At 41.6% G+C, this 22,130-nt stretch overlaps 5 protein-coding genes across 5 annotated transcripts; all 5 read left to right on the top strand.

Moving 5' to 3' along the window:
* The first annotated feature begins 254 nt into the window (after window positions 1-254).
* On the top strand, window positions 255-4,475 carry LOC118414381. Its single transcript, XM_035818401.1, has 6 exons — window positions 255-723; window positions 1,443-1,600; window positions 2,016-2,194; window positions 2,571-2,718; window positions 2,973-3,102; window positions 3,668-4,475. Exons 1-6 carry the CDS (start codon window positions 348-350, stop codon window positions 3,751-3,753), a joined length of 1,077 nt encoding a protein of 358 aa, XP_035674294.1. The 5' UTR covers window positions 255-347; the 3' UTR covers window positions 3,754-4,475.
* A 497-nt stretch (window positions 4,476-4,972) lies between these two features.
* LOC118412781 (NADPH oxidase 5-like) lies at window positions 4,973-11,358 on the top strand. Its single transcript, XM_035815799.1, is given in 11 exon segments — window positions 4,973-5,134; window positions 5,573-5,761; window positions 6,331-6,503; window positions 6,961-7,152; window positions 8,382-8,514; window positions 8,982-9,025; window positions 9,028-9,270; window positions 9,695-9,895; window positions 10,163-10,278; window positions 10,488-10,632; window positions 10,930-11,358. Coding segments are annotated over 11 exon segments (1,719 nt in total). The 5' UTR covers window positions 4,973-4,989; the 3' UTR covers window positions 11,068-11,358.
* Window positions 11,359-12,989: 1,631 nt separating this feature from the next.
* Window positions 12,990-14,838, top strand: LOC118414422 (millepora cytotoxin-1-like). The gene is made up of 3 exons (XM_035818450.1): window positions 12,990-13,510; window positions 13,835-13,980; window positions 14,118-14,838. Exons 1-3 carry the CDS (start codon window positions 13,115-13,117, stop codon window positions 14,161-14,163), a joined length of 588 nt encoding a protein of 195 aa, XP_035674343.1. The 5' UTR covers window positions 12,990-13,114; the 3' UTR covers window positions 14,164-14,838.
* A 390-nt stretch (window positions 14,839-15,228) lies between these two features.
* On the top strand, window positions 15,229-17,005 carry LOC118413264 (dermatopontin-like). Its single transcript, XM_035816513.1, has 3 exons — window positions 15,229-15,862; window positions 16,355-16,500; window positions 16,856-17,005. Exons 1-3 carry the CDS (start codon window positions 15,380-15,382, stop codon window positions 16,899-16,901), a joined length of 675 nt encoding a protein of 224 aa, XP_035672406.1. The 5' UTR covers window positions 15,229-15,379; the 3' UTR covers window positions 16,902-17,005.
* A 123-nt stretch (window positions 17,006-17,128) lies between these two features.
* On the top strand, window positions 17,129-22,125 carry LOC118413260 (lipoyltransferase 1, mitochondrial-like). Its single transcript, XM_035816509.1, has 11 exons — window positions 17,129-17,542; window positions 17,938-17,996; window positions 18,638-18,701; window positions 18,944-19,054; window positions 19,281-19,439; window positions 19,610-19,717; window positions 20,337-20,480; window positions 20,831-20,899; window positions 21,211-21,285; window positions 21,460-21,574; window positions 21,905-22,125. The coding sequence occupies exons 1-11, from the start codon at window positions 17,273-17,275 to the stop codon at window positions 22,033-22,035; spliced, it is 1,305 nt and encodes a 434-aa protein (XP_035672402.1). The 5' UTR covers window positions 17,129-17,272; the 3' UTR covers window positions 22,036-22,125.
* The last annotated feature ends 5 nt before the right edge of the window (window positions 22,126-22,130 follow it).

The raw sequence follows: 22,130 nt of genomic DNA on the forward strand, positions 1-22,130 counted from the left end.
CTGTGCAGAAAGCCAATCTATGATGAAGAGCAACAATATACTTTTATGGGTGTGTGGATGTAAAGTTTAATGGATGGATGGATGGACAGTAGGACAGACGGATGAATATGAATCAAAAGAGGTATAGCCCGCTTCCTCCATTCCAAGGCCACAACCGCACGTAAAATGCCTGGGAATAACGTTGATAGTCCAAATGCCAGTGCAAGCATGTTGTAAGTTCCTATTCATTCAAAATTCGCGCCATCTACTTATGCATCATGGGATAGCAAAACACGGAAGTGGGTGGGTGACAATTTCTGTCAGACAACTTGTCAGCCGTCCCAAGTCCCAAACCCGATCTGTGGAAAATGCCTCGTAACGAAGAGACCACAGAGCCGGAATATGTCTACGAAAAGGTATCAGACAGTTTCCACAGTCTTCAGAAGAAGGGGAAAGACTGGGGGCTCTCTGACGAAGTCATCGAAAAGTGCATCCGCCAAGCCCTGGAGTCCGGCGGCAGCAGTGGGGAGGGGGGCCGTCCTGCTAGATCGTGCCAGTGTTTGGTGACGTTCCTGAAAGTTGTGATCCTGATCGGGTTTGTTCTCTCGGTGGGGACGGTGTTCGCGACGTACCACGACCCGACAGCCAGGCTGCTGTCCAAGCACACCCAGGCCTGGGCCTACCCCATCCTGAGGGCCACTAGGATCCTCACTCTCCCTCTCACCAAGTGGTTCAACCTACAGGGTGAGTTCATCAAAGGTCACAATCTTCCCCACCAACCTAGTTTTTTCATGGCAAGAACATGTATTATGTTAAACTAACTTATTTAAAGAGCACAGGAGCAGTATGAAGTACTTTGGTTCTTGTCATTTTCAACCACTGTAGAATATGGAGGCACAACAATTCTTAGATTCAGAAAACAGAAGATATGTTGACACAGGTTAAATGCTGTTATTAGGTTTAATCAACCTACAGAATGTTATCCTACATCCTACATGTGTGCGGGTCTGGGAACTGGGTGATTTACATTATGGTAACATTGGCTAATTTTTTCTGCCAGAAAAGTGCCCTATTTCATATTGAAATTGCATAATTTGTGCCAACTGCAAAAATAGTGCTATATGTTAAACACTCATTTCCTTGCTATAATGACTACATTTGTGGTGCTTGGAATGGTTGAAAAGTTTACTCTCCAAACAGAGGTTAAGTGGGCAAATTGTTACATTTTAACATATGATTATTAGTTGTCAAAAAATTTACCATTGAATTCATTGTCTCCACAACCAAAGCAGGAGGCTGCCCAGCAAGCAATTGTAGATTGACTTGTCCAAACTGTAAATTTGGGCATTAAATTTGTAGTAGCATATGCAGTATATACATATATTCAAATCAAACTAATAGTACTGCCTTACACATTTGATGATATGAGCTTAAAATCAGTTATTTGTCCATTTTTTCTGAAGCTTTCTATGAAAAGGAATGCCTGGTGCCTAACTTCCTCAAGCCTGACGAACAACCAAACTGCTGGCAGTACAAGAAGGTGAAAGGAGTGCCCTCTATCAGACGTGCCAAGAACTTCACCAATGCCTACTATGGCACAGCAAGACCTGTCATTATCAAGGTACACAGACAGCAATGGCATTTCAGAAGGTCGCTGGGTTTTAGGGAACCAAGGCCTGCATTATGGCCATGTTTCTCAATCCCATGTTATTTTCCCTGACATGTGATATATCATATATAAGCCATGTACAGAAAGATTCCACTACCAGACCAGTGTTATAACCAGTAGTAGAGTTGGCTTTTAGACTAAAGTAGACATTTGCTATATCATTTTACACTGTTTTTACCCCTTTCGTGTTAGATGCAATCAGCCCATGGGCAAGAATTTGCAATAAAACTTACTTACTGTGAGGATTTTGTAAGGTTGATCCTGACGACTCTTAAGAAATTTTGACAATAGTTCCCAGATGATTTTACATCACTTGCAAGATGCCTCAGGCATTTTATAACTCTCTTGTAACCTTTCATCTACACAGGATGCTCAGGAGAAAGAAGTGGATTTTTCTGTCCTCCAGTCTGTCTACAAGCAGCACAAAGCCAGCCTGGACAGTGGAGTGTACGACTTTCAGTCCTCCAACCCACACATACAGACTCTGGCAGATGTCTTCAGCATACAGACACCAGAGGACATACCTGACAACACCAGCATTATGTGGTACATCAATAGACTTAAAGTTTGTGGATTATCTCCGAGCAGGTGTAGAAAGAAAAAATTACAATATATATATTTCTCCCAATTCTTGCAGCATTGGGGCCCATGGATACTGTCTTGGCGCATGGGTATTGTCTTGGCGCATGGGTATTGTCTTGGCGCATGGGTATCATCTTGGCGCATGGGTATTGTCTTGGCCCATGGATACATTTGAATAGGACCATGACTCCTTTCCTAAGCTAAAGTGACTCCTTTTCGGAGCTGAATCATAAAAAAAAATGATAAATTCCACTTGCAAGTCACTTTTTACTTGAGGCATTGATACAAGTAGGCATGGTTTACAGAGAGGTAATGTAAGTAATGTTTCCCTTCACCCCAGGATGAGTAGAAAGGTGGTAGCTGGCAGCGTGATCAGGAAACTGTTCCCGCGACCCTACATCATCGAGCCTGAGTCGGAGGTCGGACTAGCCAAATACATCTTCATCGATGCACCGGGAGCGCCTGTAAGGAACGCTGCCAAAGACATGGTGAGGACCAATGTCATATATATATTCCACCCAAATATGTACATGGGTAACTGTAAACCTTAAAGTTTTACAGTGGTTTTATTTTTACTGTGAACACTTCCACCCAAATGCATTTGCAATATATATTACTGTACTACATGGTTGCTTAAACCGCAAATAAAAACACAGCAAAAATCTCTTTCCTCCTGTTGTGATATAAAACCAGTGCTAATGTAAATGAGTTTACAGTAGCATGTTTGTTGTCCTGTACCCAGGGTAGTCCAGACTATCCCAACACCTGGCTGACCCAGGGGGCCGGCACCAGGGAGGTGTGGCTGAAACCTGTTGCCGACTGCGCCCAGAAACAAGATGAGATAATCGTCATCCTGTACCCTAGAGATGTCTGTAAGTATGGAGCAACTGTGCCCTGATATCTTAGGATGTCCCCTGTGTATTATACAGGAAAGCATGCTAAAACACACCTACACATATAAGCTTTCCATTCACCCCACACAAAGGGAAAGGGTATCATCATATGTTGCTATTTACCTCTGTTGTTAGGTTTTCATTCATCTACTAAAGCAACTAATTTAGAATGGACTTAAGATCAATCAGGAACAATTCCCATGGGCTGAGGTACAGGAACCAGCCTTTACTAGTTCAGGCATGGTAGAGTTATTCAAAATCAAAGGGCATTACAAGCTATCAAGCATTTTAAGTTGATTAAATAACTTTAACTACAATAAATGTTTCTGACAAATTTGTGTCTGTAAGTCTGATTCATTGCAAGTGAAGCATAAAGAGAGTGAATATACATTTCATACATATGTAGTCAGGTTACAGGCCTTAGACCACCACTAATGAAAACATCAAATTATCACATAACCATTTCCTTCAGAATTAATTATACTTAGCTTTATGTTACTCCTAAAGCTCTGTAGGATAACCGGCATCTCCCCTTTCCTTACAGTGTACTACAACCAGTACTACTGGCAGCCCGAGTTCCACCATCATGGAGACAACATCAGCATCACCTTTAGCGGCTCCTTCTTCTGAAAATGATGAAGAAAAAGAAATAAATGTGTCTGTAGTACAACATAAATCTATGCAAAATATAAACAAGCCATTTTTGCTTCTGTGTAGTATGTTTTTTTGGGACAAGGTGTGCAAAGCTAGGCTCTTATAAACGTAGATGTCTTATTGGATTAAGGTAATATATCAGGTACCAGCTTTTTTTTCTTATCAGTGACACCTTTATGGTGACAATTATGCCTCAATCATTTAAGGTATCTTAGAGCAGATATGTGTAGTTTAAGATACTGTAGAGAAGCCTCGTGTAGATGGAGGATGAACAATAGAGAATTACTTAAGTTAAAACAACTGGTTTGATTTTGTAAATGGTCAGAAGTTTCAGATAGCACTCACTATCAATCAGTTACTGACTCGTTGATGAAAGACCATCGGTATCCCTGAGCTGTTTACAGAATCCATCCAGTTGCATGAGTAGCTTTTATATCATTCGTCTTATTACCTGAATGCCTTTAAATCGTCATCAATATTTCAAGCAAATTCAAGGGAAGGGTTAACGATGAGGAAGGGGGTGTTGTTAGGGGTAGTGCTGCACCTGTCAGATATCGTTTTTTTTTTCAATGTTGGCTTCAATAGTCATCTATTTATGCTTTTCAAGCTTTGCTTATTTTGGAACAATGAGTGGAACATGTGTATGGATAACATTTTTTCTACATTCATGAAATAAAAGATGAATTTCATTGACACAATTTTGTCTTGTCTGCTGTCCTTGACATGTAAAAATATGCAATGATTGTAAGTTTGGGTCTCAACCAATGGTTGGCACATGATTGTTGATCTGTCCATGGTGCGATTACATAAACTACTGCAAGGCAATGTCTCATTATAATATTGATTATGATACATAGTCCAAAAACTTTTGTATGTTGTATCCACTCACCCAACAACAGCGGAGAGAAGTCTACACATTTTGAAGAATTATCAGCATTAACCAATAGAAGGTACATGTAATCTGGATAACACACCCATCAGGAGAGTGATACATATTTTGATATAGTCCTCGATTAACAAGTGCTTAGTTTCCAGGACAAGAGTTCCTGCACTTAGTTTCCTAGTGATTCGTGTCGTCATTTTATCTTGGTTGAGAATAACATAGTGGTTTAAAGCACATTGCACGAGCAGGACTTTGTACACACCAGACTGTATTTCATACACAGTTTATAGGTTGTTTGCTAGAAAAGCTCATGTCTCCCCAGTCAAGAAATGTTCTGCTTAAAGGCCCTAGTAAACAACATCGGTCCCGCCGTGGCCGTGCTGATATACCTTCTCTTAAACATTGCTGTCTTCGCGTCTGCTGCTTTGCCGTACATTGACGACAACGTCGCAGTTTTACTGGCCAGAGGATGCGGTAGGTTCATGGGGTAATCATGACGTGACGTACGAGCGTATATATGAACGACATTGAGTTGAAGTTAGTGATTTGTCTAGTGCTTGCTATGGATTGTCCGCTTCTTATTTATTTTCATGTTTGTTCGTTCACTGAGCAGTGTATTCTGTCGGAGGTATTGATGTATCACACACTGTGTGTAATGTTGTCGGCAACACAGTAAGGATACTAGTAATAGTTCAACATTTTCAACATTTGTCACTTTTAACCAAAGAAAAGTTTTATCGTATCGGTTTTGAATATAACGAGCACGATTGTTAAAAACGATTGTGACATTTAGGGTAAAAAAAATAGTATCCCAGTGGAATATTCATGATCAGTAAGATTGGAACCTCATGGCAGGCAAAATCATAAAACGATTTGGGGCTCTTTTTATCCCTCCCATGTTGTATTTTCCAGGTGCCTGCCTCAGTTTAAACAACAGTCTTATCATCCTCCTAGTGTTACGTAAACTCTTGTCGCGCATGCGCACCACAAGAATAGGAGCGTACCTTCCGTTGGACCACAGTTTGACCTTCCACATGACTGTGGGTGTCGCCATTGTGCTCCTCAGCCTTGCTCACGCCTCCGCTCACATCACCAACTTCGGTTTGTGCACCTTCTTATTGTTTTTCAATCATTGAAAGGCACATAGGGAGACCAAGTTCTGCGTAGGCTTAAATTGTCATGCTTCTTACAGAGATGTGTGTCTGTATAAAAAGTGATTAACGTTACAGGATAAGTTATGTAACATTGAGATTTGCACTTCACTTTTTGTAGTGCTGCCATTTGAGGAATATGCGACCTAACACCGCCTTGCCCTCTGGGCTGCAAGTAAAAACAAAATAACAATACTGTATCAAACTTCCGTTAGTTATTTGAAATAAAGAAAACACAACCTTGCTTTAAAAAAATTAATATAATACAATAGAAGCCAGTTAATTGCTCAACGGTTACCGTACGCTTCTGTTAATTTCACGGAATCCTAAAATCTCAATCCGGTACGGTTCAGCTGGATAACTTCGCATTGTTGCACAACCCGGATAATTGCACGAAATACCGTAAAGCTATCTTGTTTTTGTTATCTGCACTGTCATTACTGTTGATATAGGTCTTGTTATTCTGCTCTAAACTATATTTCTAATATAAAGTACCTAATGACTGTCCTACCCGCACAGTACACCTGGCGCGGACCACGCCCCCGACCCTACCCGAGTACCTGTTCGGGACACACCTGGGGATCGGCTGGGTTTCAGGCACCGCCTGTCTCACGGGCTGGGTACTGGCAGGGCTTCTCATCATCATCGCCACGTCAAGTCTGCATTACATCATCAATGGCGGACGGATGAAGGTCAAACTTTTGCCCTCATGACGATTAGAACAATTCCGATATATCCAGCTACTCAACTGCTGTGACTAGAGCGGTGTCCGTCTTGTTCGGTCTAGGCGTACAGCCGTAGCCATGACTTTGGTCGGGGTTAGGAGTAATATTGCTAAAGCTTGAGACTGGATTGTGTAACGTAGATGTCTTTGGAAATACGACCATGCATCATTAAACAGAAACATTGTCTGTGCATTGCATACATCGTAAACCGACAGTATCTGAACTAAATATGAAATTGGTGGCGTTAGTTAGTAAGGTCTCTGAATGATGACACACATATGTAGACTGACTCATTCCTTTTTTCATGTAGTTGTGGATTTACGTTTTTTCCCATTTTTCCACTCAAATTGACATGTTTTTCGTCATTGTTCAACACCGGACAATCACATACCGTACCTCACCCCTTGTGTTATGTGACGTGCAGGTATTCTTCTGGACTCACAAGCTGGTGACGTTGTGGTGGGTTACCCTGATCCTCCACTCCCCCTCCGCCTGGATGTGGTTACTGGGCCCGTTAGTGCTGTACTTTATCGGCAAGATTCTGCGGTCACAGTTCGCCAGACACCTGCTGTACGGAGACATGTTCATCCGGGAGATGGTCCTCCTGCCGTATGACGTATGTTAAGCCGGGTCCACACGTGCGTATTCGCAGCGCTACACCTGTTCACGCGCGCCAGTCAGGTGATTATCTAACCCAATTTTGAAAGGCAACCAATCAGAGGGATTATAGAAATAAGCACGTATGCTAATCAGGGCAAGGGTATAAAAAAGGGAGCATCAAGGTAAAAGGCGCGCAGTTTGACTTTGGGGAAGGAAATCACGAGGTGGTTGGGAGAAGGTGGTTGGGAGAAGCAGGCGAAAGGTGAATGAAGTGTTCATGGTAACGCGGGGGTATGAAGTTGTATGAAGATGGGAGCTTTTCTTTTCCCCTGCCTCCCACCCTCTTTTCTTTAGGCCCATGGTAGGCATTTGCCTCGCTATCTGGTCAGAGACTTTATACTTTATACGCACTCCTTATAACTCCATCACCTGGCTGGGGGCGGGGATGGGTGTGGCGCTGTGAATTGTTCCAGTATACATTCAAGTCCGTGTGGAATCTTCAGCCTCCACCAGGCTCCATGGGTCGCCACATCATGAATATAGACACATAACATCTCGGATGAGTTAGCTGTCCGAGGCCTATTGTTTGCGTCCAGCAAACTCCGCTGGCATGTTATTTGGCCATGTCCGAAGTTGCGACCTGTATACTTCCATACAGACCTCACGCGGACTTGAATATATAACGTTACGCATGTGCGAACCCACCAAAGACCCACATTCCACGAGACGGCGATTGCGATGCGACCTTGTACAAATCCATTGCGATGGATTTGTACAAGGTTAACCATTCATGATTGGAATATCATGCGAAGTGTATAAGTATTTTTAAAGAGACATCAAGGCAGTCGACAAAGATGAAATTCGTTTAGCACTGTCAAATATGAAGTAACATTGCGGTCGCAGCGATGTGGTTCCCTAGTGGAGTATTGTGTGCTTGATCATGAATCAGCCCTTCTAATTCTGTCTCGTAAGCGCGCGGTCGTCGCCATTTGAAACGATTATCAATTTAAGGTTAGATATCCAGGTCCATAATACCCTACCTAGAATAGATCAAACAAGAATTTGACGATCTCGTACCTCCGCTACTACTTAGAATTTTTGAGAATGCCATAACCCTAGCCTCATCATGCGCCATTACAGTTACGGTTGCTTGCTTTACGTACTTTGCATAATGATTTGCATAATTGATTTAAAACATGAAATATTTTCATCACGTTAAGTAAATTGTGATGTTCTATCCTACAGGTTACTCACCTGGTGGTGTCGCGACCTGAGAACTTCCGTTTCCGGGCTGGAGATTACGTCTACCTGAACATCCCGGTCCTGTCCAGCTTCGAGTGGCACCCTTTCACCATCAGTAGTGCTCCGGAGCAAACAGGTCTCACCACTCACTTCACAGTTATAGTATGTAAGACAGAGCTCCATCAACTTCCAACCTTTCATTGTTATTGTAGTCCACCTTGATTCAAGATGTTTCTGTCTCTGTTTTCCAAGCTGTAAATGTCTTTATAGTGTTGAGAAGAGGACGTACTGTACATCTGTTTGCCAACTTGGCTAATGATACAGGTTACAAAGACATGCAGACTGGCAAACACATGTTAATACGGGTTAATACGAGTATCGTAGCATACAGGGTAGGTTTCTTGTCGCTCCTTGAACTTGAAAATACTTAGTAGTAAAAATGTAGGATGATATTTGAGCGTACATGTAGCTATATGCTGTTTAACAAAAAGCTAGGGGAATATATATTTCCGTTCATGTATAAAACACTACTGAAAGTCCAGGGGTAAAAGTTGACTCTGCAGGCATAACGTTACATGTACATGGTGTCATCTTCTGTTTCAGAGTCACATGGTTCCACATTCGTGCAGTGGGCCCATGGACAAAGCGACTAAGAGAGTTGTTAAATGGACATCCAGACCAGAATGACAACAACAGGAAACAGAAAGAATCATTCCTTAATGATGATGGAGATGCCGTGTCCATGGAGGAAGGTCAGGTTCATGATGATGGGCGTGCCATGAAGAGGAGAGAATCGTGCGTGTCCATGGCACAGGACTTCTCTCACCTCACCGAGCCACCTGCCGTTATAGACGTCTGTAGGGAGGAGCTGTTCGGAGTGAATGGTATTAAGGTAACAATATGTTGACAACTAGTCTATCAGCAGTTTCATCAGCTATTTTCATCTTTTATTCTTTGCTATCGTGCTGTATATATGCACACTGTGTTATGATGTTGGCAATTAGATTCTCTTAGTCTAAATTTGACTACCTAGCTCAGTTAGCAAACATCAAACAAAGCACCTGTTTGTCAAAACTGTCATTTTGCATATTTTTGCATTAACCTCACGAAAGTTCAACTTTTTAAAATCTGTTTACACAGATAACTTATGGAGCGATCGGTTATGATCCTATCACTCTTGTACAAACTTGATTCAGTTTATAATGTCAAATGCTCATTGTCCACTGACAAACGTTGAACATGTAATCATGTAACAGATAAGAGATAGTCCACAGTGTCTGTTGTAACTGTGAGAGGATAACCATCATTCCTGCCAGGTTTACGTGGATGGTCCGTACGGCGCCCCGGCCACACACGTGCTGCAAGCCGAGCACGCTGTGCTGATAGCTGCCGGGATCGGCGTGACACCGTTCGCCTCACTACTGCAGAGTATTATTCACCGTAAACTAGGCAAGTTTTCTGGACATCAATGGGCGAAACCAAGAGACACACCCACCAGTCCGACAACTCTGAGGAAAGTAAGACACTTGGTCGTTTTACTTAATGGTCAATGAGATGGGTTGAATAAATCATGAACTTTGCTCCCAACCAACTTTTGATTCAGTACACGTTTGATTCCAGAATGATGTCCGAAGCTTCAGAATATCGAGATCTTTTACTCATTTCTTGGCGTGAAAATAATCAACCATTGGGATGGATACATGTACCAAACTACTTATTTGAGTTTGTTCCATATGTGTTTATTTTGTAATTTGTTTTTCCTCCTTTTCTTGTTCCAACCAAAGGTGGATTTTTTCTGGATCAACAGGGACCCTGGGGCCTTTCTGTGGTTCACCTCTCTACTGGGACAGATAGAGAGCGATCAGTCCGGCTTACAGAACAACTTCATCGACATGCATTTGTGAGTCCCTGTCTTTATCATGGTCTTTAGCGATTTGTATGATATATGGATGTTATAGATACATCCATATATCATGTCAACAACAGATTCGTGGGTCATATATACAAATTACAACTCTACTATGCAATGTTTGTAAAAATGTGCTCCTCTAAAACTAGTTTTTGGAATGTTAGCATAGTTGTTTGACGCTATCGTACATTTTCGTACAGGTACATGACGTCATCACAAGGGGCAGCCAATGGGGAGCCTACGGCCGTGTGGAAGGATATTCTTTCAGCGTACACGGAGAACAGGCGCGACCTCATCACAAGGCTGGAAAAACGTACCATTCTTGGGCGTCCGGATTGGATAGCGGTAAAGAGACACACTTAGATGATATTTGTAACAGATTTGTTGGTATTTTGAAGTACGTATGTTAGAAGGCAATAAAGATATTTTGAAAATTGAAGCAATTGCAGCATTAGGTTATCAATATTTACAGGCTATCGGCGGTAAAAAATTTAGATGGAACAAACGCTAAAAGGTTGTCCCTTTCTTAATGCATTATTGAAAAGGTTATCGGAAGAGAGGATATCTAATCATCTTTACATTATTTTACATTATGCCCTCACTATGTCTAAAGAAATATTGATTGAAAAAATTTCTTTTTAGGTATTTAAGCGGTTAAAAGAAGAGGAAAAGGACCATGGAAAGGTGGCCGTTTTCTTCTGCGGGCCAAAGAAACTAGGATCCATTCTTCGCCGACACTGCATCGAGTACAATTTTCGGTTTCGCCAAGAGAGCTGCTGATATCAATATGTTTCTTTCATTCAACTTTTTTTCTGAAAAGGTTCAAGTACAAATGTGTACTTTTGTGTTTTAAAAGTAGCCCTACAGAGGTGTGTAAGCGCTCAGAGACAGGTGTCAGATTAGAATTCGTGGGGAGCTTTGACTTGACATTTCTTAAATATGAAGTGGATTGCACAGAGCAGGATCTAGGTCATGTTATCTGGATCATTATTTAGCTGGTTTTATTTTATCCCATGAATAAAGGCTATCTGGTGTACGTGGGTCATGTCCCGAACTGTGCCATATGGGGGGGGGGGGGGGGGGGGGGTTCCCTAAAATGGTAAAACACACATACATTGGGATAAAATGCACGGAAGAAAAATACATTTCAAGAGCCTTTAAATTGATTTGTCAACTGTAAAAATAGACTAAGGTCAGAAGATAGCAGGCATATGCACTTTTAATATAAAATGGTAGCTGGCAATGGCATGTGGTATGTTACAGTACCTTATCCACGTCACAATAAAAAAAAGTAACTTACAAACAACAACTCTGGTTGTGGCAAATCTTTTCACTCATCTTACGCATGTTATCCCAGACACATGTACTTCATAAGGTAGAGAAGAGTTTGAGATAACTAGTTCTTCCTATTGCGCATTTATGTTAGACAAAGATGTGCGAATACAAATGCACTTACAGTAAACTACATGTACATATTGTTTGATTATCCTAACACATAAACCAACAGTTGACAGCATTGCAGCAACACAGAGAGATTTAAAAACTTCCTATCTCTGCTACTGCAATGTATAACATGTTCAATGTGACGCTTTCAATAGCTACATACGTATCCAAGACACTGACAGGATTGCTCAAGTGAACGACCAAGCACTTGGACGGGTAGCGGAAGTTGGCGAAGGGTCATCGAACTCTCGGGTGTTGACTCACAGCTTAACCATTGAAAAGATTAGGTCAGCACTAAGTGTTAATTAAGTTTGACCAATTCTGCAGGTGAACAAATCCGACACGGTTGGTTGATTATCTTATCCGGGTGTTGTCAGAATAAAACAGGAAATCTACAAAGTGCAAACAGGTAAAACTTTGAAAGGTGTTATATGTTTGATTAATTGACCAAACATGGCTCTGTCAGCTTAGCGAAAGATGACACTTTGTATCGCCGATTGACATAGTTCTATATATAAGAAGGATTTATTTTGTATCAGGTATGAGATATTTGATAAAAAGATACCGGAAAAATCCATCGTTGGTGGCAAACAAACGCAGCTTTCTTGTTACAAAAAAATTGTCGTAGCAACATTCTGGTTTGTAATGAAGTTTGACCGGAAGTTAACCATTGGCACTGGTAACCTACCGGAAGTTCGGAACTTACGTTAGCAAAACATGTCTGCGCCCTGTTGAATCTGCCACAATTGCTTTTAATTGTTTTACAGTAAGCTCGCTGTTTGCAACATTGTGTTTGCGTATATGCCAAACATGTTTGATTAAGCGACTGCGACGAAACCATAATTGATGGCCTACTTACTTTAGCCTTACATGTATTTGAGAAGTTGTCTTAGCAACATTCTGACTTTTTACACTTACATGCATTGTGACATTTACATGTACAGCTTCATGACTACATTTCCGACTGCAAAATTATGGCAGTATTTTCTCATTGCTTTTACTATATAACGAATACGTACATATACTAAAGCTTCACTTAATATCAAAACAATCTTTAAAAGTTTGTCATTTGCAACTAAAGAGAGAAGAGAAGAAAGAAATAAATAGCAACATTCTGACATATTAAGTTTGACACTGTGCATCACAACATTGTGTTTACGTATACGACTGCGACGAACACCGGAAGTCAAATGTCAGGTCATTGACCTGTTCTAGCTCCGGTGTTACCGCAGTTTCCTTGAGATGACTGGGAGCTTCTTTAATCCACGCCCCACCGCTTGTTTAACCTCGCCAAGCGTTCTTAGAAAACCGAAAGAAATACAATAGGAGGCATGTATAAAAGGGCGTTAATCAACTTCAGACTAACACCGCAGCTGAGCACACCATGACTTCCACACTGTTCCGCGCGCTCCTCGCCGTACTCGTGGTCGGACTGTTGGTCGGCCAAAGTGACGCCTGGCGCCGCCGCCGCCGCCGTCGCCGCTGCCCGAACCCCACCGACGCACTCTCGGGTGCGCAGACCGCGTGGGACGCCACATTCATGTTCGAGTGTCCGGGGGCTCAGGTCATTAGGCGCATCAGGAGCGCCCATTGTAACACGGTAGAAGATCGGGTCTGGCGGTTCGAGTGTGGCACTGTGCCCGGCGTCTCGCGCTTTGACGAGGCCTTCTGGTCGGCCTGGCTCAACGAGTACAACGGCGTCATGAACTTCCAGTGTCCGTTCAACGCCATCGTCACCGGCTTCAGGAGCGAGCACAGGGGCAATGACCGTAAATGGAAGGTGAGTCACTTCTTTCTTTTCTTGTTTCGCTTTTTTACGGGCCCACGTACATCAAACATGAAAGCATGAAACATTCGTATTCTAGATCATACTTAAAAGAAGAATGTAAGGTCGTACTCACCTGGAATTAAAAACAAACACGGCATGAACTACATATGGCTGTTTCATGATGCATTTGATGATAAAGGAACAACACTGATAATGTATGATTCATGTGGCTCTTAGCTTGTCTCTCATGTCACCAATAATTCGTATATAACGTTACTACATTCGTTACTTTCATCAAATAATCGATACTGATATCATTTCGACTCTCTTGTACAGCTGAAGTGCTCCAAGGTGAACGGCATGACGACATTCAACCACGCCCAGTCCAACTATGCAAATGAGTTTGACCTTCCCGGTGACTACACCGTACCCAGCGGCTACTACCTCAGGGGCATGCACAGTTTCCATGACGGCAGGCGCGGGTAAATAAACACAATAATTCCACATTACATGTCAACAGTTTCTTGACACCAGTGACGTTGAAATTCCCTTTCTTTGTTTGTTTGTTGTTTTGTTTGCGACCTTATCCTGACATTTTCTTGTTGTTCATTCTCCACAGGGACCGGCGTTACCAGTACCAGATCTGCTTGATCGACCTGCCCTAAATCCAGACGCCAGCTGCTGTAAAACGTAGCGAAAACGCTGCATTGCATGACCAACCTGTATTTTTGTATCACAATTTCTAAGAATTTGTTCGTATTTTATGTTTGTGCGGCGCTAACAACAAATGGCATTTTGTTTTGCCTTTCATGGTCCATGTACGGAATATTTGTATAATTGCGCAGGGCTCGTGGAAGTTCCTCCCTAAAACTGAGGTGTGTAGACTAGCAGTAGTATTTCTGGCAATGAGCAAAGCAATCCTTACTAGTATGCTAGTAGTGTAAGTCATCAACTTTTCCGTGACTGTGCCATCTCTCTCTAGTGTAAGCTTCCAATGATGTTAAATGCCATGACGTGAAGTTAATCTGATTAACGATTGCAATATATAGTCTTCCCATAAAGTGCACGCATGATATATTGCAGGCATATTGTTATTTTGTGTAGAAAGTGTTGTTTTTAATTTGTTTTGACTGTTTATCGATATCGTTGTTCAGGACTTAAAGCCAGTAAATTATACACTTCAGTGACACGTTTATAATTAGATCTAAGTTGTTATTAGTTGCCCCAGAGTGCGCCGTCCAGAGTTGCTAGCAGACACTTGTGAAACTGTACCTTTTAGTGCAACCACCTGATTAATGTTACTGTGAATGCTTTATCAGTTTTGAATAAATTTTTTCTTTTAAAACATGGACTTGTGAAATGACTTTTTCTCGACATCCATTCTGGGAGCAAAATACATGTATGATGCTGATACCTGTATTTCCGTAAGAACGTTATTGTAAAAGAAATAGCTTACTTTGCCAAAGATCCTTTTTGCTTGAATTTCAACTATGACTATATTCGTCGTCCAATTGATTTGATATACATGTAGGATCATATAGACGGGTCCTTTGGTGAAAAATAGCGGAGGGTATTTCAAACTTCAGTCAGACTACTAGTATCAAACTGTCACCAATGATGATACAACAGAAAACACGAAGAACATCAAATAAATGTGCAATATAACGTTGCGGCAAAAGGTGACCACGTGCGCGTGACAAAGAGACTACTTTGCAAAGGCACCTCTAAGATTGACACCGGATGTGAGCTTTAGTGTCATTGAACTTATAGACACTGCAAAAAAATGATAACCGCCGTTTCCGTATTGGCAGCCGTTTGTGAAAATTTACATACGCCTCCTTCTCAGAATGCGGAAAGAAATCTGGCAAGCCACGTGTTTAAATGGATATAAAGCTAGGAAAGGTCCTGAAGAGATTTACTTTAGATTTTGCTCTTGACATGGCGTCTCTTCTCGTCCGCGCTATCCTGACCATCGCCGTGGTGGGATTGTTGTTCGGGCAGGACGCCGCCTTTTGGCTCAGGCGAGGTTCTCGTCGCCCCCGTCCCCGTCCCCAGCCCCGCTGCCCGGACCCCACCGCCGTCCTGCCGGGCGCACAGACCACCTGGGACGACACCTTCACGTTCATGTGCCCGGATTTCCAGGTCATCAGACGTATCCGGAGCGCTTACTGCAACACGGCTAGAGACAGGGTGTGGCGGTTCGACTGCGAGTCCATCCCCGGCGTGTCCGTGTTCCATGAGCTGTTCTGGTCCGGCTGGGTGAATAACTATGGTGGCATCATGAACTACCAGTGTCCGTTTAACGCCATCATCACGGGGTTTAAGAGCCAGCACAACGATGGCAGGGAGGACCGCAGGTGGAATGTGAGTTTCTGACAGTCTGACGGTTTCTTCTTTTCTTAGATTTTAATAAATCGTAAAATATAATGATTTTTTTCTTTAGAGCATCTGCAATCTGATGTAAAATTGATTGCGTTGTAAATTTCAAAACATCCTGAATATTTTTTTAAACAAAATTCTTTTCGGCTTTGTAGTAAACCAATGGCCTGTTGAGTAAGTTAGTCGAATTTTCCGAAGCTCGATGTTTCTGACTTAGGGAGACTTAAGAGATGCTGCTACTGTGGGCCAGTAGTTCAGTGCCTAGAAGTGGTTTTGCACTGAGCAAACTCCTTTAAGAAAATAGGCCGCTTTGCAACAGTGGCACTGACCAATGCCATACTTTTCGAGCAAATCGCTGTTAACACTGAAAGGGGAAGTTGAAAACCGCACATGTTATCGAGGGCATTTTCACTTATCAGTTTTTGATAGAGGTAATTAAATAAGTGATACTTACTATGCCATTCTCCCCTATCAAAGGTCCGGTGCTCCAAGGTCTACGATATGGTCACGTTTAACAACGTCCTGTCCAACGTCACCAACGAACTTGGCCTGCCGGGCGACTACAACGTTTCTGATGGCTTCTACCTGAGGGGCATGCACAGTTACCATGACAACGACTACGGGTAAATAAACAAATTTCATCACGTGCACGTTACATACATCTCAGTTGTTAGGCTTATAAACACCGTAAAAGAAATAGAGGTAACGTTAAGTTACAGACGATGTGCAGAAAGTTAACCGAAGTAATCATTGGCTTTAATGTCCAAAATATTTCACTTATAGACTTTTGAATGTAGCGGACACATTAACTTTTTGGCCTAGATGTGGACAGTATAACTCAAACAGTTTAGAATTTTTTTTTCTGTTGAAAATCTACGAAATAAAACTCGTGCTTTGCAAACTGCCATACTACATGATTCGACCTGTGATATTGATGTACCCTAATGTACGGTAACAGTTGTTGTTCCCCTCCGATAGGGACCGTCGCTACCGTTATGACACCTGTCTGATCAGCCTGCCTTAGTCAACTTTGCTGATACTTCACCTGACAGTCTTCACAAGAAAAGCAGATGTGATAGTTTGTGTCAATGATCTTACACTGAAAATAAATTTGGCGTCATAAATAAAGTACTGGGTGAATGTCCTCAATATTTTGTGTGTGTCCTCCACTAAACATAGCTTTTTATCTGTCGAATTATAACGTTACATTGATTCCACGAACTTATCTTTTTAGCAGAAAAACCAATGGCTTCAAAATGTAGTCCTTTCAGTCCGATTTGATTTAACAAGTATTCCGCCAGGCGGGAGTCTGGTAGAGACTGGTAGAGACTAGCTAGGTCACATGGTGCCCCTAGGCGTGGTGATATATCCCAGAAGTCCCCGGGACAATCCAAGATGGCTGCGCCCTGTAGAAGAAGCGCGTCTCTGTTTACATTTTCCGCACTTCGCTTTCATACCTGTCCCTCGCTGGTTCGCCCTTTCAAAACACTGCCTTCGATATCAGAACGACTCACAATCATTTCTAGTGTGACTAAAACAGAGATAGTGGGAAAACACCGGAAGGTTAGGCACAAAAGGGTGTCCGAAGGAACCCCCTCCCACCGTCGGTGTTTCTCGTCTGCTATCCCCGACAGCGGCGGTGTCAACACCCGACCAAAGCCAAAGGTAAACGTGTTTCTGATGTTTCCTAGATATTATCGGTTGTGCTGAAATAGCGACTGAGCATCACTGTTCGTAGGCGTGATACACAGTCTGAAAAGCTTGTTGTTGTTTGTTGAAACAAGGAGCTTGAAACAAGGATAAATAATGTTCCTTGTTTGAAAATGAAAGCATATAAAAATATGATACTAACTTTAATGGTGCACGGAAAGGGGGCGTGTATGTGTTAGAGCGGTCCTATTAAAATACAATGCAAATGCGTTGTATTGCAAAAGTAGGGGCAAGTTGATGAAAGCTAATTGGGGGGATAATAGCCACAAGGGAGGCTGCCTAAGAAACCACTGCTTGGAGAATAGGTCAAACTCTGACATTAACAGTTTACCATCTTACCATCTGTGTAGGGAATTGTGTACAGATCTACCTCAACAGATCCATTTGTAAATCTGGCTTTTGAAGACTGGTAAGTGGAACTCAGCCTTTTTCATTCAGTGAGTGAATGAGAGGTGATGAGTGTGTGAGTGAGTGAGTGAGAGAGTGAGAGAGTGAGTGAGTGAGTGGGTGGGTGAGTGAGTGAGTGAATGAGAGTAAATGGGTGGGTGTCAGGAAGTAAGTAAGTGTGAGTGAGTGAATGAAAGGGGATGAGTGAGTGAGTGAGTGAGTGAGTGGGTGAGTGAGTGAGTGAATGAGAGTAAATGGGTGGGTGTCAGGAAGTAAGTAAGTGTGAGTGAGTGAATGAAAGGGGATGAGTGAGTGGGTGGAGTGAGTGAGTGAGTGAGTGAGTGAGTGAGTGAGTGAGTGAGTGAGTGAGTGAGTGGGTGAGTGAGTGAGTGAGTGAGTGAGTGAGTGAGTGAGTGAATGAGAGTAAATGGGTGGGTGTCAGGAAGTAAGTAAGTGTGAGTGAGTAAATGAAAGGGGATGAGGGATTGAGTGAGTGAGTGAGTGAGTGAGTGAGTGAGTGAGTGAGTGAGTGAGTGAGTGAGTGAGTGAGTGTAAGTAATTAGATTAACAGCATTTAACACATCTAGAATGATTTACTTGTAGATGGAAATCCAGCAAGTCTTTGCAAACTATAAATATAACAACAGTCCAACTACATTTCAGGTTATATGAGAACCAAGACTTCACAAACACAGATATTCTGCTACTCTGGAGAAATGAACCTACAGTAAGTACACTTCTGTCCAGGGAAGGCTAAGTAAGGAATCAAAAACATAGATAGCCATATCTCATATTCATTTCATATCTTAATAAGCCATGTAGTCATTTTACTAATAATTCTACTGCAGTATTATCAATGGGAAATGAAGATTATAGAGTTAGACATAACTATTATATTAACATGTTGACTGATGATAATACTTTCCAATGGTTTTGGGTAAAAGTTGTTCCCTGTGTGGTGATCCCCAGGTTGTGATTGGTCGCCATCAGAACCCGTGGTCTGAGTGTAAAGTGAAGAGACTGCAGGAGCTGGGGATCCACCTGGCCAGGAGGAGGAGTGGAGGGGGAACAGTCTACCATGTAAGGATGTCAGCTTATATGTTTTCAATTTTGAAATCATCTTTAATATGTGGTTCTTAAAGAAAGGAGGGTCCTATAATGCATAAAATTTTAATGCTGCCATGGACAAAGGAAAAAAAAATACCTCTTGTTAAGGAACAGCCATGTACTCTGATTTAAGCAAGAAAAATTCAAGACTTTAAGTTTCTTCCAGACAGCTGATTAAGATATTTTTCATCCCCAACAGGACTTGGGAAACCTGAATGTGACCTTCCTGACCTCCAGAGATACCTACAGAAGGAAGCAGAACCTACATGACCTGGTGACAGCACTAAAGGGGAGGTGGCCTAGTCTGGACCTGTCTGTCAACAAGAGGGATGACTTAGTACTCAATGATACATACAAGGTGCCACCTGTAGAAAATGATACACACATTGTTAATGAATTTGTGATTGATTAGCTTATGATGGAAAGAGAAGAGACTTAGTTTCAGAAAGGAGTTAGAAGAAAATGCATTCCCTGAGATTAGTTTTTCAAACATCTGTGTCTAAAAGATTTTCGCTCTTTGCTGTGTAGCTGTCAGGAACTGCTGCAAAGCTGGGCCGTAAGACGGCCTACCATCACTGTACCTTACTGTGTGATGTCAATACACAGGCTCTGAAGGACGTCCTCGTGTCTGGATTTGTGAGTCATCCATCTATGTTGCTTTTCATTGCTTTTTCCAAACAACATTTATGTAATGACAAGAATATTAGATTATCTTGTTTCTTCATATAGCATATGGCTTTCAGACCTCCTAAAATATAGCAAAGTAAAGTGACCACCAGACCAAGGTAACCACATTCTCAGTCCCTAGAAATTTCAACACAAGATTTAACTAAGGACAATCTGATTAATGTTACTGTGATAAGCATTGTTTGGCAACTCCATTTTACCTTTTCATTGCCTGAAATGGTTACACAAGTTACCAGCGTGTGGTCACAATAATAATTGGGGGAAATTGTTTTTGCCAATTTGCATCTGTTTGTTTGCTGTGTCGTTTTTGCCATCTGCAATTGTTTACTCAATCGGAAGTAGGTAGAGTAATGTACAGTGTCATCACCGAGGGATAGTACTTTACAGTCTCAGATAAAGGACATTTGAGAGGGACCCTTGGTCTGGTGGTAACCTGTCCAACGAGTTCACTTGTCTATAGTGACCAGTGGCACTGACCACTCTTGCTCAGTTCCTTTAGTGGTCGCCTTAGGCTAGTTTGACTACTAGTATATTATATAACACAGGTAATTTGTTGTCTATGATTCAGGATGGCTTGGAGACCACAGCCACTGCAAGTATACGCTCAGAGGTCATAAACCTAAAAGACGTGGACACTTCCATAGACACTAAGGTTTTAGGGGACACCATAGCAGAATATTTCATGACAAATCATCAAGGGCAGATGGAACAGGTGGGCTACAATTTCTTTGATCTGTTATTTTTACTTGCTTTTTTTTTAGAATCTTTTATGAAACAGTTTGGCTCAAAGTACACATGTACCTTTGAATTAATTAATTTGAAGTAAAGCTTTAATAGTCAACATAACCAAATTAAGCATCAGTTCAAATGGTTTGAAAATAGAAAAAGGTATCATAATGTACCAGCTGTACTGATATAAAATGTCCTTCTTGCCGAGATGGTGTTGAAGAAAAATATCATTTTCTATAACATTTTGTATCATGTACAACTGTCAAGCGATAAAGTTTGTTCATTTATTCATCTCCAATCAACACAAAAGATTGCATGTCCATTTTTCCACAGGTATGTGATGTGGACCCCACCAGTGAGGCCTTATACCCAGGTGTTGGCAAAATTGCAGAAGAGCTGAAGGTAGGGTGATGTGGTGTGGAATGGGTTTAGCTAATCTCTTCCTTCAAAGCTATAGCCTAAAGTCTTAACTGCTAAATGCTGATAATATTGTAAATATTGGTCAATTGGATCAGTCATGAACATTGTGATTCACACAAGATATTGTATAATGGACTGGAACTACATGTATAACTTGCTCAGCTAATGAACAACTCCAGAATAAAGAACTTGGGGAGCATACTAAAGATGGGGTTTGTGTGAGGTAGAAGTGTTTTATATTAAAGTTTGCCAAGCATGGAAGTAATGTATCAATCTTTCTATTTCTGTTCCAGTCTTGGGAGTGGGTTTATGGGAAAACACCTCCTTTCAACATCTGTTTGAGAAAACCTGTCAATGGATTAGCTGTGGTAAGCTGCATGTGCACACTTTCCATTACATATATGTGTATATTTGACATTAACCTATATTGAATTTTGTCATATAAAGCAAGCCACTTACACATGTTGTTTCTCTTATTGATTTTATGTTACTCTCAGAAATGTAATAATTAATAACACATTTCCTTTATTGTTTTACCCCAGCCCCTAGGTGTGTACATGAAGGTAAAAAAGGGAGTCATAGTAGACTCTTACATGGAGTGTCCCTTACTGTGGGTGTCAGAGGGAGTCATCCAGGATATAGGGTATTCCATGAGAGGTAGATTATGTTTTACATTTATCTGAAGGGTTCCACAAGGCAGCACTGGGGACCTGTACTGCTCACTATCATGGGGAATGTTATTTTACATTCATGTTTCATTGTAGCACCCTTGCAAAGATTTGAAGGGAATGGTGGTTGTAATGTTGGATCCTAGATTTTCTTAGCTGTAAGTATTTGTGATTGGTAATATCTAAAACCCATGACTGCATGACATCTTCTTATAAAAATTTGCAATTGAAAATTGGTTGAAAGGTCCTTACATATAAATAAACAGTGCATTTAGTGAGTTCTGTCATCAACTACATGTATTGTATATTGCCCATACAGGAAGAAGATTCCGTGCAGTGGACGTTCAGGCAGGGCTGGAGAAGTCTTTACAATCTTACAGGAGAATGTCAGATGACGAGCGACAGTTTGCTGAGAGACTCGGTCAATTTATTGTTGACAAACTTGTATAACGATGAAAAATATCTGTGCTCAATTTTTGTAAACTTGTAGATGATGGACTGTGACATGCTGAAAAATTAAAGGCAAGAAATTCAACACAATTTGG

This window comes from Branchiostoma floridae, chromosome 4, assembly GCF_000003815.2.
Source record: "Branchiostoma floridae strain S238N-H82 chromosome 4, Bfl_VNyyK, whole genome shotgun sequence".
Lineage (NCBI taxonomy): Eukaryota > Metazoa > Chordata > Leptocardii > Amphioxiformes > Branchiostomatidae > Branchiostoma > Branchiostoma floridae.